This window comes from Catharus ustulatus, chromosome 4, assembly GCF_009819885.2.
Source record: "Catharus ustulatus isolate bCatUst1 chromosome 4, bCatUst1.pri.v2, whole genome shotgun sequence".
In the NCBI taxonomy this organism is placed as follows: domain Eukaryota; kingdom Metazoa; phylum Chordata; class Aves; order Passeriformes; family Turdidae; genus Catharus; species Catharus ustulatus.
In genome coordinates this window covers 55,434,906-55,452,607 of record NC_046224.1, presented here as the reverse complement: position 1 = coordinate 55,452,607, position 17,702 = coordinate 55,434,906, and the positions used below count along the sequence as shown (strand labels likewise).

The following is a 17,702-nucleotide window of genomic DNA, read 5'->3' as shown; positions in this document are numbered from 1 at the left end:
GATTTGTAGACCAAAAAGACCTCACACAAAAAAATCACAGAGGGAGTTAGGGAGGGAGAGAGGGAGGGTAAGGAAGTAGTCTGGCAAAAGGATGGATCAGAAGCAATAAAAGTCCTTTTCATTCTCTAGCATCTAGGGAACTTGTGATTCCTAATGCGGAAGGACTGAAACTTGCTATGTAGTCCTGAAGTTAATTTAAAACACAATCAACAAAGTACTTAAAAAGAATGAACATCTGCCAAATGAGTAAGCCATTAAAATATGACAAAAGTATATTATATAAGCAGACTTTAATGCATGATAAGAAAATATTTATTTGGAGTCACTAAGTCTGTACATAGCACAAATCAAAATGTTAGAATTAGAATTGTTTTGTCACCATCTTGTGGGACATTAGAGTAACATCTGGTTTGCTCCTGATTTCAGTTTGTGGGTTCAGTGTGTGCTGAAAAAACAGTGAGAAAGCGGCCGCTCTAATGTTACACTGGTAATACGGTGCACACCATACTGCAAAATTTCAGACCACTTCAAGTGGGCTTTAGGGCTCCTGCAGCTTTATTGTGCTGCTGAGCAAACTTTCCAATTTGTAGGTCAAATACTTCTCTCAAAGGTTGTACGCAGATTCTTATAAAAGTTGGCACAAGAAAGAGGGAAGAGCAACCAGATTGCTAATGCAAACAACTATGTCTTCTCAGAGAATATCTCTGCTTCAACCATCTGATTTCAAATGGTTTCCTTAAGCCTTAATTTATTACTTCAAAATCAGAAACCGTGCCTAGTCTGAAGATGCTTAAGAAATATGCTCCCCCTCTCAGCTGGTCCAAGCAGTTGCTGTCTGATGCAAACATTTCTAGGTAAATGTGAACCAGATGTTTCCCAATTCTAATTTGTGAACTTCTGTCCCAGGTTTCTACGCTGAGGCAGTGCTAGAGAGCTGTGCAGCAATAAAGAGCTGTTTGGGTAAGTGAGCTGCTCCAGGCACCCTTCAGTGTGACTGCACTTTTCTTCTTGTGCTTGGCCACCAAAACACAAATCTCTCTCTTTCTAGGACCACTGAACAGCACCCAGCATAGCAAAATACATTTGTAGTGAACAAGCACACCATACTGTGTGTTTCTAGGAGAGGTGCCAAGCCTGTGCAGGCTCTTTATGGCAAACCCTTGGTGCCAGCTTTGCCCATGGAAGCCACCTCACAGCCAGCTTCCTGCTGCTGGTGTGATAGCCAAGGACATCATATCTAAGAGGTCGGGGATACAGAAATCTGGAGTCAGACTGTGTTTCTCAACTATTAATAAAACTTCCCTTGAAATAAAAGTAGAGGATCTGGCGTCACTTTGTATTATTCAAAACCATAAATTGCCCCTCTGTCACAACCTGCTAGAATAACAGACTCTTCTGCAACTTCTTAAAAATTTGAGACGTTTTCGTCAAGCGAGCATCCTCCCACTTCAAAATGCACCCAGGGAAGTTTACTGTCCAATTTAACATTGCTGTTTGTGAGAAAAGGGAAGGCTGATGTTGACCCAGCACAACACTATGCACTGGAAATATACCAGCAATAGTTTCATCACTGCATTTAGCCCACCTTTTGCAGCAAATGTCTCTAGGAATGATGCTCTGTGGCCAATGTGAAGTGCGTAAGCTGTGCAAGGAACAAGGACAATCTCTTTGCTGTCACCCTCAGAGCTGTTCCTGGGCCAGCAAATGAAACAGGGCTGGGACATGGGGTGACCTCTGTCTTGCTCCTCTGGCATTAAACTATTGACACATTTCTCAGTGTTATATTTTGGCCTTTACTGTTCTCTGGACAGTGTGTGGGCACAATTTGGGGCAGCATGTGCAAGAGGCTCCCTGCAGCAAGCAGGGACCCTGCCTTGGAGTGGGGATTTATACCTATAGACATACAGAGATGAACTATGTTGTACTACTGCTTAGTAGGGAAGATATGGCCATCCACAAAGGCAAGAGTTGAATTGATGGCCAGCAAGACCTGTTCAATATTTTTTGTCAGTATTGAGTCACCTTTTCTTGTTAAGAAGTACCTTTGATTCTAATGCAGACATGCAGAGAACTGGATGGGAAATCATCAGATCAGAAATCATCAGATCATTTCCCAGATTTTAACAGCATGTTACCTTCTGTCTTTCATTGCTCAGTGTTTTACAGTCCCCCTGTGCCAAAGCCTCTGACTATATAAAATAGACTACTGATCTCAGATAGAGGACCTTGCTATTACAGTAATGAACTTGTAAAATTTGTTACATGTAATAATTATGAGCTTTCAAGGATCCTAAACCAACCAACATGAGACTTGAAGAAAGCATCTTTCAGATTTCATGTGTCTTTTTCTTTCCAATGAGCTGAAAGACTGCTGGCTCCTGACCTTCAGCAGGGCAGAATGAGGTCTGTCCTGAGCAAGACACAGCAAACACCCCAGTGCTGAGCCTTGGAGCTGCACACAGCACAGCTGGGCTCCTTGACAGCACCTGCAGGAAGAGCCATGGTGCCCCTTGGTGATGTGGAGGCATGAGCTCTATGCTGACAGGTCCCTGCCTCCCACCTCATGGCCAAGCCCTCATGATGACAAAGAATCAGCACATTATGACTGGAGAAAGGACAGGGTCAATGAACTGAGTGAGGATAACTTCCCAGATGAGTAAGCAGGGATTTTATATCTGCAAGGAAGATTCTTGAACATAATCTCTAATTCAGCAAATGGGATCATCCTTTTTTTTTTTTTTTCTGGAAGAAGATCTTGATTTGAGATTATCATCTGATAGTTGAAGTTATAAAGGGATAACAACCTGTCTCCTGCATGCCAAGAGGTCATTTTAATGTCCTCATATTTATTATTCTGATATCTTTAGCACATACTTGGCACAGCACTGATCACATAATTTAGCTTTGGCTCATATGGTAAAGGCAGCATGAAGTAGCAGCGCAGTATAAAGTTAGATCTTTAAAGCAAAATACGCCCTCAGATTTGCATGAAATTTCTGCTTTCAAAGCAAGTGATTCTTGTGTAGCTATGGGGAATTTAACTGGCAACCTTTCAAATAAGACAGAAGTTTCAAATAGCAACTCCTGATGAAAAAAAATCACGAGAGTAACTGTGTTCCACCATTTATCCTGCACTTCTAGCAGCAATAGCACATTTTGAAAAATAACAATTCTGAAAAATAATTACATGCTTTGTCCTGAATAAAATGCTAGAGGAAGGCATAGGCCAGGAACAAACATCCAAAAAAACCCGAAAGCCTGAGGTCTCAATCATGGGGAACTGGATCCTCATACAAGATCTGTGCACCAGTGCAGAATTACATGGGTATTATTGGGCTTCAGTGAAGGGCTAGAAGTATGGCCTGCTCTGATGACTTGTGAAATCAGACTCAGAAGTCTTTTTTTATACTGAAGAGTGGTTCATGCCAATTGACATTCATCTTTTGTAATATACCACCTTACAAAGAAGCCCTTACAACTTTGCCAGGTTTGTTCTCATGCTTGTGCTGGCTTTTGTCTTTTGATATGGAAAATGCCACTGCTTAATCAAGAATGTAAATCTGGGGATGGGTAAAAATATTGAAATACTAAAATACACAGTTGCTTGAATGTGTGTTTCTAGGCCTATATAACTAAAATAAGAGACCTTACTTTTTTATTGAGTAAAGCAGAAAGAAAAACAATTTAAGAACTAATATCTCCAGAAGAAATTTTTTTTTGTTAGAAAAGTAAAGCACACTCAAGAGGTATGAAATAATGTTTTTAATGTACAGAACGAAACAGAGAGAAAAAGTAGCTGAGCAGTGTAAAATTGCCTGTAGACATATTTTTTTAATTAAAATTTTATAGTTCTTACAGCTTATCTATAATTTAATACGGCAGTAAAACCACAACACTGGTAACAATGGTGAGGGGGTTGCTTGGATAAAAGCTAGGTAAGCTTTTCAGGTAGCCAGAAACACATTTCCTTATTAAAGTCCTCTCTCTCCCTCTGCTTAAGCAGGGTGTAATTTACTGCTGGAACAGTGCTCCACACTTCACTTCCTTTGCTGCTTGGGAAGTACTCTGAACATTGAATTTCATATGAGGCAATGCTGTCGACAGCTGGTCAAACAAACACATTGCAGGAGGCTGAGCTTTCAGCCCAGAGAATATCTCCCTTTTTTATGCCTGCTTATCTGCATTCTCCAGAGACCTGTCTCAATATAATCTCTCAGCAAATATTTGGCAGCATGATACCAAAAATTCACTTGTCCACAAAAGAAAAAGTAGCAATGACTTTCTAATCCTGCCACGGATTTGCTTCTAGAAGCAAACTAATGTCACTTTTCGCTCTGCACATTCTGGTCCTGCTTTTAGGTCAACACACAGGCTGTGTAGTTTCCCGTTGAGGTAGCAATTATGAATTTACTTCTTTTCCCTTCTTCCTCTGGAGTTAGAAGTGGAAATTCAGTTAAGGAACTGGAGACACTTTTCTGGCAAAGGTAGTAATAAACCCAAGACAGAAAACAATAATTGAAGGGCAAAAGAATTCTTAGTTAAATGCCTTGTAAACCCTGATGAAAGGGGCTACTGCTGCAGCCTTCTTAGCCCTGTCTTATTTGCAGAGCTTCCAGGAATACAAGCACTAGCAGGGTTGATGCTTTCTTTTCTGAGATGTAGAATAAATGTTCTTACAACAAGTTTTTCTGAAAGATGTTTTAAATATGAGACACTAAAAAGAAACTTCCTGCTCTCTGATTTTACAAGCACAAATTTCAATTTGTGTTCTGTGCAACCACATTTTTAATTATTTCATCTTCCAAAAGTAAAAAATACACATAGATAATGATGAACTGACCATGAATGTCATTACCATGATCAATAAATAACTGCCAGAGACAGCTGAAGTGCAAAAAAGGATTTCATCCTACAAGGTGCAAATATATGCTGCTGCTATGAATCACTCTAGTCTTCTGCAAATAGAAAATTCATGAGCTCTCCTTGAACGTCTCTTGCTTCTGTAAACTAGACTGCAAAATAAGGCCATACAGTTATTTCAAAAAAGCCTTTCAGTATTCATAAACGAGGGGTTTTGCTTTCCAAAACAAAATAGTAATGATGAGTAAGACAGAAATAGCTTGTTTTATTTCAGCTCTTCAGAGAGAGTAATTCGCTACCATTTACAGCTCAGATTCTCCATGTTGCGTGCTTTGTTTAATTATGCAAATAAGATTTGAAAAACATATGTGGACAAGAAAGTTTTGTTGCAGGAACAGAGATAAAACACACACACAGATTAAAGAGGGAACATTTGTTTATTGAAACGGAAAAGGTTCTGGATGGCAGCACAGAGTGAGACACGAGACAGATGAATGCACGCACAGCTGTTCATGTTTAAAGGTAGAATATAGACATAAATACAGTTAGATCTTTGCTCTGCTCTGCTGCTACAGTATTTTTATACAATCAACTCAAACGAATATCTATCATAACTGAGCACCAGGAGAAATTTATCAGAAACAGAGCACAGATTGCTTCTTTATAGCCAGGATAAACAAAGCCCAGAAAAGCCTCTCAAGCTATAGTATTGCAAAATAAACTTAACTGTGCAAAAGCAAACCATCTTCTATGGATGGCAATATTAAATGTCAGACCCAAGTCAGATAGCTTGTACCTCTGTTTGAACAAAAATGCAGGTAGTTTACCCCTTCCACCAGAGTACTGCTGTCTGAAGGAAAGCCAGTACTGTGAAACAGGAATACCCTATAAAAGCAGTAAATTTTTCCTGTGATCTCTAAAACTTTTCTTCAAAGCACACCAGAAAGAGAGAGGGGTCTCCCCTTCATGTTTTAATGATTAGATAACGATTAGTGAGACCATCCTGAGAAATCATAAATACTCAGGAAATGATGGTCAAATACTATAGGAGACCAAAAGAGGCTATACAAGAGAGACAATGAGCAGGTCTCTAGGATACAAATATTTCCCCAGAGTTGACACTTTCCAGCCTTTAAAGGTCATTATTTCATATAGGTTCTGCCATGTGACTCTAGTCATACTTTACCTGCATCAAGTAAGACACCACATAAATGTTCAAGGCATTTAAGTGCAGCCTTTAGTATTTCATGGTTCCATTTCTACAAGACTAGAAATATGGAAGTCTATCATATAATGAAAATTAATTCTTGAAAAATGTTTTGACAAGCTTCTTTGGTGTGCAGTAGGAAATTGTTTCAATTCATAAATAAGAACAACATGGATTAAGTGCCAACATGGATTGCTTTGAAATCTCAGCTGTGATGCTTATATATGACAGTCATTTTAATGTTCCTTATTTAAATATTCAGTTATCTTCCTTCAAAGTTATTTTTGTAAAAAGTTTTCCTTTATATTTTTAAGTCAAAGTTAAAATTATTATAGCGTATTTTTTATCCCCTTATAATTCAAGTTCAGTTTTGATAGCCACAGAACATCAACTTTCACAATATCTATTAGGTTCTTTATGGAAACTATAAAATACATACTCCTTCCTGATCTTATTTAAAGATTTGCAAGATGTAGAAAGCATTTTCAAGTCAGTAGTATTGTATCCATATTCTGAATTTCCCAGGAATCTCATGTTTTACTGCCAACAAAACACAGAAGTTACGCTGAACATATTCCAGGTTACAGAAGGGGACGAAAACCCCAACTTTCCTTTATGTTGTCAGTTATGTCTTGGATAAGCCTTGTCAGCCTTTCAGTCAGATAAGAAGACCCCTGACTGTCCATTAGAACCTGCACAGACACATGTGCTGAAATCACTCAGGCACAACTCTGCCCACAAATGTAGGATTGCCTGACTGTACAACACACGTGTTCCAGATCAAACACCTGGGCATATTCTCTGAAGAGGGAGCGTGGCACAACAGACCAGGATGAATTCTGCTGGAACAGCGAACCCAGACCCAAAGTTTCCATCTCCTCTGCTACCTCCCACTTATAACCTTTGGGGAAATACAAGTAGAAGACATCTACAGGATGAATTCATCATGGGAAGTCACAGATACTGTCACATGACACATCAAGTGACAATTTGTTAGGGAAATGTGAGAAACAAGGTTTTTCACATCTAGTCCCTTTATTCAGATAAGCATTAAATGTGTGTGTGCACACAGAGAGGCAAGTTAAATGCAGTTCTGCCACCTAATATGTAATGCTGCCATCGATGGGGTTGAAAAGATCCTAGAAGCCATCAAGCCATCTAAAAAAGCATTGTTACAATATTCTTTAGCTATTGCCATTTTTTTTGTTTTTTGGGTTTTTTTTGGTTTTTTTTTCTCTATGGGATAGTGATAGGGCAGTTAAGCATTTAATTTCCTAAACATGAACACAAGCAGGAGAGCTGTGTGACTGTGACCTGCCATGGGCAGCTCAGCCCATGCAGACCTAGGAGCTGGAGCTCCTGGCACTGACGTGGAGCGCTGCCACTCTGGCAAGGATCTCAGCTGCCCAGTGGGGTGGAAATTTAGAGCAAATTCAATTAAAGGATATGGAAACATCTTACTGCAAGCACAACCCACGATCTCGATCCTCTTTTTTGTTTATATGGCCTCCTAACACGTCAGCCTCATCCAGTCTCCAATTTCTGCAAAGCTGATCATCAGGCTTATGTTTTTCTTAAATTTCCCATAGGGTAAAAAGTTACAAAGTTGAAATTGGGATGACTAATTAAGCCCTTTTTCCTCAACAAAAAAAACCCAAAACCAACAAAACAAAACAACCCAAAACCAAAACCAAACCAAAGCAAAACAAAACCAAAACAAAACCAAAAAAAACCCCAAACCAAAACAAAAACAAAACCAATATACATTCGTACACAGGGAAGTCACAAAATGTCAGAACGTAATGATTACTTTTTCCCTGCAGTAGGACTGAAACTCTAAATCAAGGGTATAAGAAAGAAAATATGCAAAAATCTACAAAAAATATGCTGCTGTTTTGTGCAGAAGTTGGACCACATGATATATTAAAATATATTTTATTATACAAGAAAAATATGATGTATTGAATACTGCATTAGAAGTCACTTTGGGAGTGGATTCCGAGAGTGACTTTGTGGCAGCAGAGCTGAACACTTTGTAGCCTGTAAATGAGCTGAAAAGAAAAAATTCCTCTTGGGGATGAGGCAAACTGCAGTTGCCCTTCTGCCAAAGCAGCAGGCTAGGGACCATGTTATTAAGGCTTGAGTAGCACAAAGAGAGGAAAATTATTTCAGATTCCTACATTATTTTGGTAAACAATTTATAGGGCAACCCCCTAAAAAATATAGCCAAATGAGGGAGGATAATTGGAAAGAGCAGACAGACGTGGAGTTCTTCCCTCTGAAGCAGGATTTGTTTCTATAGAAATTATTCCTGTAACTATAACCTCCAGTTATTCCAGTACAAGTCATTTACCACTGTAAAGAAGTATTAAGAATGTAATTATGCTACATTTTGTACTTAGAGTACAATACCAAAAAGAACCCAAACAAAACCACCCTGGTACCATTCACACAAGCATATTTATTATATAAATATTTTATAAATTATAAGATTTTAATTGCAAATGTAAACACTTCTAGGAAAATAATGTTTTATAGTCTTATTAATGTTTACAACTATTATAAGGCACATAGTGCAAAAATACATTTCTGATGCAGAGATCACAAAATAATTACCTACATGTGTTATCTTAAAAGAAGCTGCATACACTTCTGTGGTACAGTATTGCTTCTAATTAATACATATTGCTAATTCATGGCTAACTCTTTGTGGGTAAAAATATGATATAGCTGCCACTTGATCTACCAATTGTACTGGCATGCAAAATAAATATTTGGTTTACAGAATGCTTATGGTCAGAAAAAGCACAGGTAGTTATTTGGTGCATTATAGTTATCTGGTACAATAGTACACATTATTATGCAGGTAGAAAATTTTATTCTGAATACCTGAGAGTTGGCCCTAAAACACATATTCTCTATATGCATATATTTCTACAGTTCTGGACTGTAAAGTAATACAAACCAACAAATCAAAGAGCTAGATAATTTTTTAAACCTTGTAACTCTTTAAATAGCAGATGTTAGAACTGTATTTACAAACACTGAAAAATCAAACTCAGTCAAAGATGACACCAAAACCACTGTGGGGTTTGATGCTGCCTCTGTCCAGATTTTTCACTAAGATTATTGAAAATTATGCTGAATTGGACTTATAAGGATGCACACTACAGCCTTTACTAATGTGCCATTGGCCAGGGCAAAGGAGTAAGGTGGATATGGAAAGCGTTTAAGCAAATGCATATTTGTGCAATTATACACAAGATCCTATGGTAAACAGACTACACTGCTTTCACAGTATACTTGGATGAGAGGTGGGGATTTAAAATCAAGTTTTGAAGCAAATTGTTTTCATATTTTCTTTTCCTGTAACCACAGCAAACCTAAGACCTGATGTTTAAAATGTGCTACAGAGACTATAGAGGTTAAACCACACTTCTCAGTAGTACTGCTAGGATTTGAGCACCACAAATGAAAGGGGTGGGGAAAATGCTTTCACTGACACAGATCTATAAAAATATCTCAAGCATTTTGGCTGTGTACTTTTCTGCTGTAAATTATTGACAGATAAGCCTTACAAGCTGGCACAAAATTGGAAGTATTGAAACTACCGGTCTCTGTATATAAGAGTATAGCTTTCCTTTCTATATTTTAGCACAATCTATCAAAAAGATCAGTAGAGTGTAAATTTTACTGAATACTGCATAAAGAATTATACTGGTAAGTTCCAGGTAAAGAATACAATTATGCCAAAATTCAGAGTGTTACCCATGGAAGTAATCCCGGTGTAATTTACTTGTTAGTACACACAGTACTTTGAATACACGCTTCTCCTTTAAAACCTGAAGGTTTCTGATTGATTTATGCACTTGCTAGCTCACAAACAGATAATACAACCTTGAGTAAATCCTGAAGAAAATGGGAATTATTATTAGTGAACATTACAGTGATGAGCACTACAGACATGAAAAAATTAAAATATACATATACAGAGCACCTATAATTTGAACCTAAATGGCAAATATCCCTGCTTTGAGGCTCTTAGTACATCAGAGTTCTCATTGTACTTGAAGTTGGAGACCAATAATTGTGTTAGGAACACATTTTCCACAAAATCCTCCACATCTTCCATATATTTTAGTACCATCCTGGGAATTAGACAAAGAGAAGAGTCAAGAAAAACAATTGAAATCACAGTTGCACTAAAGGCTTTGTTTGCACACAACAGACTTTTTTACAAATCATATCTAGAAACACTAAATCAAGAGACAGCAGCATCAGCAAAACAGGAACAGAGATCCTTTATCACTACCACACTACACCTTGTTCCCAGGCCTTGTTACCACCCAATGTTGTTTTAAACTACTCACTGTTCTTGTTTAACTGGTCTTTTGGTTCCTGGGCTAATAAAGCTGGGAGTAAGGACAAAAATTATCAACTTTAGTAGGATGATCTTGAACAAAATGTGGAGGGTTGGGTGTTGTGTTTGGGTTTTTTTAAAGCATCTTCAAAGCTTCTAATAAACCCAATTAATACAACAATAACCTCTTAAAATCAGTTAAGAGAAAGGGAGGTAGGGAGTCCTGATCTGAGTTAGATACTGGATGGTGTGAATGAACATTGCTGAAGAAGAATTAAATGGATCAGAGACTTCTAATGCTATTTCTGATTCTCAAAAATCACTTCAGCTTTCACCACAGTCAACACTTGTACCTCTTGTTCAAGCCATAAGTGCAGGTAAAGAAAAACAGCACTGACTCACGTGGGATTTATGTATGTCAGCAGTTGCATAGTTACCCTGAGCAATCCACCTCACTGTACTGGATAATCTCAGACCTGTACCAGCCAGGTTAATGCTGAACTGTCCCTAGAGGGGGTAAAAAAAGGACAAGGAATAGGAAAAGGAAAAAAAAAAGGAAACACAGAGCTGATACAAAGCACTAAAAGACCTTACATTGGCGCATTTACACATATCACTTAGGATTTGTCTAAACATGAAGTACTCATAGGTCTATACAAAATATGAGCTGATTATGCTGCATTACACCCTTTTTATGGATATTCACAACACAAAACCAATTTGTCCTGCAAGAATAACTGCATCAGCTCATCTGTAGCATCTGAGTATGAAGATAAAATTAACATCAGATGACTGAAATTATTTTTGCTTTTCTACAAATGAAATTTCAATTTACAAAGAGTACAGACTTGCAAAACGCAAGAATGAATCTGGTTTTCTTGAAAGACAATTATTTTTTAAGTTTCTGAATTATTTTGGAAATAACTTGATCAAAACATACTGCTGTCTGTAAAGACAAATCACTGCTTGGACATCTAATTTTCAAACATTTGCACACTGTAAGCACCATCATCTTACCATGTTCCATTGCTTTTTTAGTATAACAAATAACACAGCTGAACAAGAACATCATAAGTGGATGTTAAAATAAATAATTATATTTTTAAGTGGAATGTTTTGCAACACAAACCATTCACAACAGATATAGAAGCTATTGATGATAAAACATTTGCCTACACAAATACAGACTGAAAATTAGCTTCAGTCAGTTTCTATGAGAATAGGAAATATATGAAAAGTAACAAATTGCACTACCTTGGTAAGCAAACTGGAATACAGAAAATTATTAAATTGCATTCAAGAGAAGTGCAATATGCTACAAAGAAGTACTACCTCCACAAAGAGCCTAATGATTAGCTCAGGCAGCACTACAATCAGAAAAATGCACACCTCCGCATTATTCACTGAAAGCCTGGATTTTTCTGTATTCAGAATTCAGCAATTTTTTATTGCAAATGGTAGCTTCTGTGTTTTATTGCTTAATAATGTCATACATATATAAATATATATAGCTTTTATTATGATGATTCACTTAAATTCTTTTGCAAAAATTCAGTTTTTTGGCAGATTTATTTTGAGAGCACTTTTATATAAAGTTGCTGTGCTTATAACACTCATGAAACTCAGGATGAGCTAATAAAAATGCCTATGGATAGGGTAGGTTGTTCTTCAAGTATCCGCAAAGTGGAAGACTACCATTTAATGAAGGAGGAAATTCATACAAATGGTGTGGAAATATTTCCACAATTAACAGTCCCAGAGTAACCTCTTTCACAGTGATATCATTTTGAAAAAATAAATGAGAAATGCTATTACAGTTACAATGACAGCTCAAGAGCTGTCTGACATATCATGCAGCATATGCAAGGCCAGGAACAGATTTCAAGGACTGAAAGTACAGGAAGCCTTTTGACAGCATCAAAAGTGTTAACTTTGGTCAGAACCTATAGATGGAAATTTGTCAGTGCTGAACCATGCCAGCAGAACCACCTCCCAGCAGAAGCTACACACAGCAAACAGATTTGTATCGTACTGCACCCAAAGGATTTGCAGGTTGAAGACATCCAATACTGTAATGAACTTCAACTGTTTTCTTTTCAGGGGTTTAAGTCTGCCAAACCTAGGCTCTTTATTTGTACATAAGTTGCATATAACTTTATCTCTAGCTGCCCTTGGCTGTGTCCATCCACATAAATTTAGGTCTTAAGTTTAGGCAACCAGGAGAGATGGACAGCAGGGATTTACTTCTAAGCAAGTGTGAGCCAGTCAGTCTTAACTCCTTTATAATCAGGGAAAAGAAATTCACTTCCAGAGGGCAATTGACCTCATCCTAAATTGTCTAATACAGTAAGATAAGGGGAAGTGTTTTCTAAGGAGTTCTGTTTCTGCCAATGGGCTCCAAAGGTTGACTAGCTCAGACTAGGGCTACATCTGCATCATCAAGGACAGTGCAGTATAAGGAGATCTGTAAATTGTAAAAATTGGCCCAGAGAGTCCAATGTCTGTAGACAGTGCATAAATCAGGGATTTATTTTGGACTAACTCTCCCCTAGTCCCATGGTCTGAATCCTCAATAGCATTAGAGGGTATTAAGATCCTTCCTCTGAAAATCATTGCTGGCTTTAGCTTCATCCAGAAGGGATCCTGTTCATGTCTTTTAAAACTGCCCTGTGATGTGAAACAACAAACAGCAAACTGGGACAACACAGAGATTAATCTAAAAAGCACCACCCAATACAACTAGAACAGTAATGTAGACACAGCAATGTATGTAGAAATTTTAAAGTAAACTGCTAAAACGGATTGATTTCCTCTGGTCGTCTTCAAAGACATGAAGCATCAGGAGAGAAACAGAGAAAAGATAAGGAAAATTATGCAGGATTATAGAAAAGTCACTAGAGGAGATGAGAAAGCTTTAGGGGAAACAAAGGATATATCACATCCAGAGAGAGGCAGAGCAATGCATAAAACAGACAGGAAGCTGGATACACATACATGGAGCCTACAGGGAAAGGGTGTAGTAAACAATTTGGGGGAGAAACTACGAGAGGGGGATGGTGGAACAGGAGAGAAGCAAGTAAGGAAAAAAATACCTATTGCTGTTGTACACTGAACCTCACAGAATAGGAGAACCTATGGATCTAAACAAGTCACACATATTTTTTTTCCCCTTATGTAAACATTTCAAGGGAGTAAGAAATCATAAATACCTGTGGACATCTGGCTGCACTGTAGCAATCTCCAGCTGTAGCAAATGGTACTGCTCTCCCAAGTATAGTCTGAGCAAAAAGAAAATCTGTGGCTAGAAAACAGAAAATTACTCAACACAAACTGTTGCATTTGAAGTTCAGGCAGAAACAGTAAAAAGTGTGAACATGGCGGCTGCTTTATTGTTTGCTTTGGGTGGGGGTTTTTGTTTGCTGTTTTTTTGGAAGAGAAGGTTGTTTGATTTGATTTGAGAAACAATGGTATGAATTTTGGTTATTGCACCAAAATTGCACTAGTCCAACCTACAAGGTCAGATTTATCTCTGAGATATGAGTGGGCTAGGAGGAAGATGGATGTGCACCTGGACACTGTGCCCAGTGAGCTGGTTGTGGGCCAACTTGCCAGCTTCAGGCAGGGACTGAAAGCACCACCAAATTCCCTGTCCATTTAGTTAGTGTCTGCCAAGGTCTGAGAAGGGGCTAAGCAGAGCATAGAAAACAAAGACTTCCACAAGAAAATTAAGACATGGACTAAAATAAAATGAAATAATGTGAACAAAACCTTAGAAAATGAAGGTAGTTCACATATAAAATAGGGATCTGTGAGATTCATGCCACTTGAACCCTTGGGACAAATTAACAACTTTTGTTTGCCCCAAGATGGCACAGGTGGATCTCTAAGTGGGTCAAAATAGCAATTTGGTAATTGTGACCACATACAATTTCAATAGAATGTTTAAATTGGCTTAAACAGCAAAATGCTTACTTTTAATTTGCATAGAAGCAACATCAAATCTTATTTTGCTAAAAATCGTGAAGCCAGCTGCAAGATAATCATTTCGACAGGCACAGTCTTGCCTTCTGCTTCCATTGAAAGGACATTCATATGGATTCTGCAACCTAAAGAACAGCAAATATTTAATTTTGCTTTTGACATTTTTCCTTAACATAATAACATGGTGGAAAATAAGTGTATAACAGTATGCCACATGAAAAATATTAAACAACCTTTATTGAACAAGAAAAGCAGCTTTTAATCTTGGGTCAACTGAAACACTAATGTGGATCAAAGCCATTTCTACCAAAGTCAAGACAGAAAAATATTGTAATAATTTAGTACAACTAACATAATTTCAGGTTGGAAGTATGCACACTTCTGTATGTGTGTTCACATGCCTGGATATTTAAAACAGAAAATCAAGGGGGAAAATCCTACTCATATTTCTCAGAAAAAGTAAGTATTATTTTATTCTTTTATTTTGGAAGGAATAAATGCACTTCAGAAAGTTACAAAACCACTTCTGTACCTGTATCCATATACTTCAGAAAAGTTTTCTGCTTGACCTTTTACCAATGTCAAATATTCTTTGGGATTCTCTAAGTGCATGCCTGAGCAATAAATCTGGGAGAGAAAATGCAACCCTTTAGCAAAATCTTTATTAGAAAAATGTTATTTCATAAAAATATGTACTCATAAAAACTCATAAATATTAACAGTACCTTTATCATCCTTCCCTTAACGTTAAGTAGATATTCACCATCCTTTCTAATCCCTTTTTTAATCTGCATATCTTTGCAGGTGGTAAGAATTTCACCTTCAAAATGAATGATTAAATTATATTAATATTTCAGGAACAGAGCTTAATCTTTGGATTTAATTTTGCATAATTGCACTCCAAATATATTTATAGTTTTAATATAAGTAACCTGGGAAAACATTAAGTGCATAAAATCACAGCTATCACTTACATTCTTTCTCACGACAGATCTTTCTGGCATCTGGTTTTAAATGTGGCAGGCACAAGTCACTAGATAAGCCATTTTCAGTCATACATTCTACTGTTCTCTGCTTTATCCCCACTCCACAAGGTGCTGAGCACTAGATATGGATAGCCATTGAGAAAACAAGCAAAAATAGAAAGAACCAAATAATTAACACCATTATGTCAGCAAGTTATTCTTGGCACTTATTCCTGTTAGAGGCAACTATAAAAATTGAGCTAGCACATCTGTACTCACTTTGGTCCACTTCCCCACTGTCCACGTAGCTGCTTGTGAGCACCCTTTGACATTACATTTATAAATATACGGGGATGGCTCCACTGGGCACTCTCGGTACACCACAGTCCGAAGGCCATGGATGTGCCGACTTTGAACAGAATGGATTCCAATACAGTATGTGATCCTCTGTCGGTAACCAAACGCACAGCTTTCTGAGCACTGAAACAAAACCCCAAGCACAGAATTATTTCTGTGAGAATTTCTGTGACATTTCTGCAGAATTGCATTACAGCTCTGATCCTTGCTCCGGCAAAAGCCTGTCATTGGAGGTGTGCCACCTTGGGCTGGAACATCAACACTGCAATAGTTACACATGCAAGGAGCCCCAGAACCCCGTGTGCTCTTTTCTCAGAGGTTCCAAAGTCATTCTCTCTCAGCTCTGATACATGCACAGACATGCACACACAGGCGGTGCAGATGTGCAAGGCAATTAAAGCACTGCTCAGATGTGCAAGGGAATTAAAGCACTGATCAATCACTTCACTGAAATCAAGAAAAGCTTTTTGGTTACTTCAGTGAGGTCAGCTTGCAAGAAAGTTTCCTGGGAACCAGCAAAGGAATCCTGTGGTAGGAGCATCTCTCTTCTAGTTGGTGATCATAGGTCCTGGGGGGGTTAAGGGAGGACTCAGCCTCTACAATAAATCATGGCTGACTTAGAAGGTCAGTGTAGAAAAAGTTTAGATAGCCATGTTCAAATGCAAACATAATTTTGTTTCCTCCATACATGTAACCTATATTTTACAGCAATATAAAATTCTTAAGCGTAAAGATATATAAAAGATGTGTGAGCAGTACAATTAGTGTACCTGTGACAATTCTCCTGTGAGCACAACATATTTAGAGGGAGATACCCTGCAGGTTTTGGATGATGGAGGCTTTGTGGCAGGATCACAGAGGCTTTCATCCACTTGGAGCTGGTTTTCATTCACACATTTAACTTTCTGGTATATTTCCTTTCTTCTTGATGATGCTGAGCACTAAAAGTGAGAAAATCAATCACAGTTTAACTAGACGTTTACAGAATGAAGTTACTGGATGCCACACACCAGTAAAACCCAGACAGCAATACCTTTTGACATCTGCTATCAAAGTCAGACTAAATTATTTGCTGAATCAGTTTTTACTTTGTTTTCAAAGTTCAGGCGCTTCTAATCAGCTGGGGAAAAAATCATCATATGGTAACAATAACACTGTAATGGTTGGGTGAGACAGAGGAGAAAATGAAAATGTCAAGCCAAGATGATAGGTTGGGTAAGAGCCCTGCCATATGAAAATGAAAGAGACAGGAAAGGAATTCAGTGAAATATGAAAGGAATAAGTTGGTCCTGAAAACCAAACAAGTTGATCTTGAAAACAAAATGAGACGATGGAGAGGGAGAGGGAGAGGGAGAGGGAGAGGGAGAGGGAGAGGGAGAGGGAGAGGGAGAGGGAGAGGGAGAGGGAGAGGGAGAGGGAGAGGGAGAGGGAGAGGGAGAGGGAGAGGGAGAGAAAACTGCCTATTAATCAAGCCCGTGCCAGTGTCAGCTTTGAGCATCAATAGTTGTTGAGCCTGTGTCTTTGCCCTGAGGATCCTCAGCCCTCTCTTCATGGCAAGCAGGTGGAATGGTGAGCCATCACAGCTCTGCCAGAACAGGATAAGAACCTTGCTGCCCCCAGAATCCAGAAAAGCACAGGTACAGGCTAAGTAATATATATCACCAGCATGTTCCCAGCTGTAGGTACCTGAACTAAGCTAACTTTAATGGCATGGAGCAGCTCCTTACATTAGTCATATAAAAATAATCCAGTCACAAGGTAATGGGGGCAGGTAGATGATTTTTTTTCATGATGCATTATAGCTTAGCCTTGTAGGCATTTTCTCCCTAGGATAAAAATGCTTCACCCGGTCTACTGGCTGCAAACTGGAGGAATGTTAGATCTGGATTTATTTCTGCTGTACAGGCAAAACAATACAAGTTTGGTGGAGGACATCCTGCACCAGGAGTGGAATGCAGATGGACGAGCACTT

The 17,702-nt window shown here is 38.3% G+C and overlaps 1 protein-coding gene across 1 annotated transcript in view; it reads right to left on the bottom strand.

Annotated features, from left to right (window-relative positions):
• Positions 1-8,664: 8,664 nt before the first annotated feature.
• ADAMTS20 (ADAM metallopeptidase with thrombospondin type 1 motif 20) overlaps positions 8,665-17,702 on the bottom strand; it is an 86,778-nt gene continuing 77,740 nt past the window's right edge. Inside the window, exons 31-39 of the mRNA XM_033058731.1 lie at positions 16,501-16,671; positions 15,653-15,853; positions 15,383-15,512; positions 15,134-15,228; positions 14,941-15,035; positions 14,400-14,533; positions 13,637-13,728; positions 10,830-10,934; positions 8,665-10,215 (exon numbers count right to left, since the gene is read on the bottom strand). Coding sequence (XP_032914622.1) covers positions 10,126-10,215; positions 10,830-10,934; positions 13,637-13,728; positions 14,400-14,533; positions 14,941-15,035; positions 15,134-15,228; positions 15,383-15,512; positions 15,653-15,853; positions 16,501-16,671 — 1,113 coding nt within the window. The 3' untranslated portion in view covers positions 8,665-10,125. The remainder of the gene's footprint in view (positions 10,216-10,829; positions 10,935-13,636; positions 13,729-14,399; positions 14,534-14,940; positions 15,036-15,133; positions 15,229-15,382; positions 15,513-15,652; positions 15,854-16,500; positions 16,672-17,702) is intronic.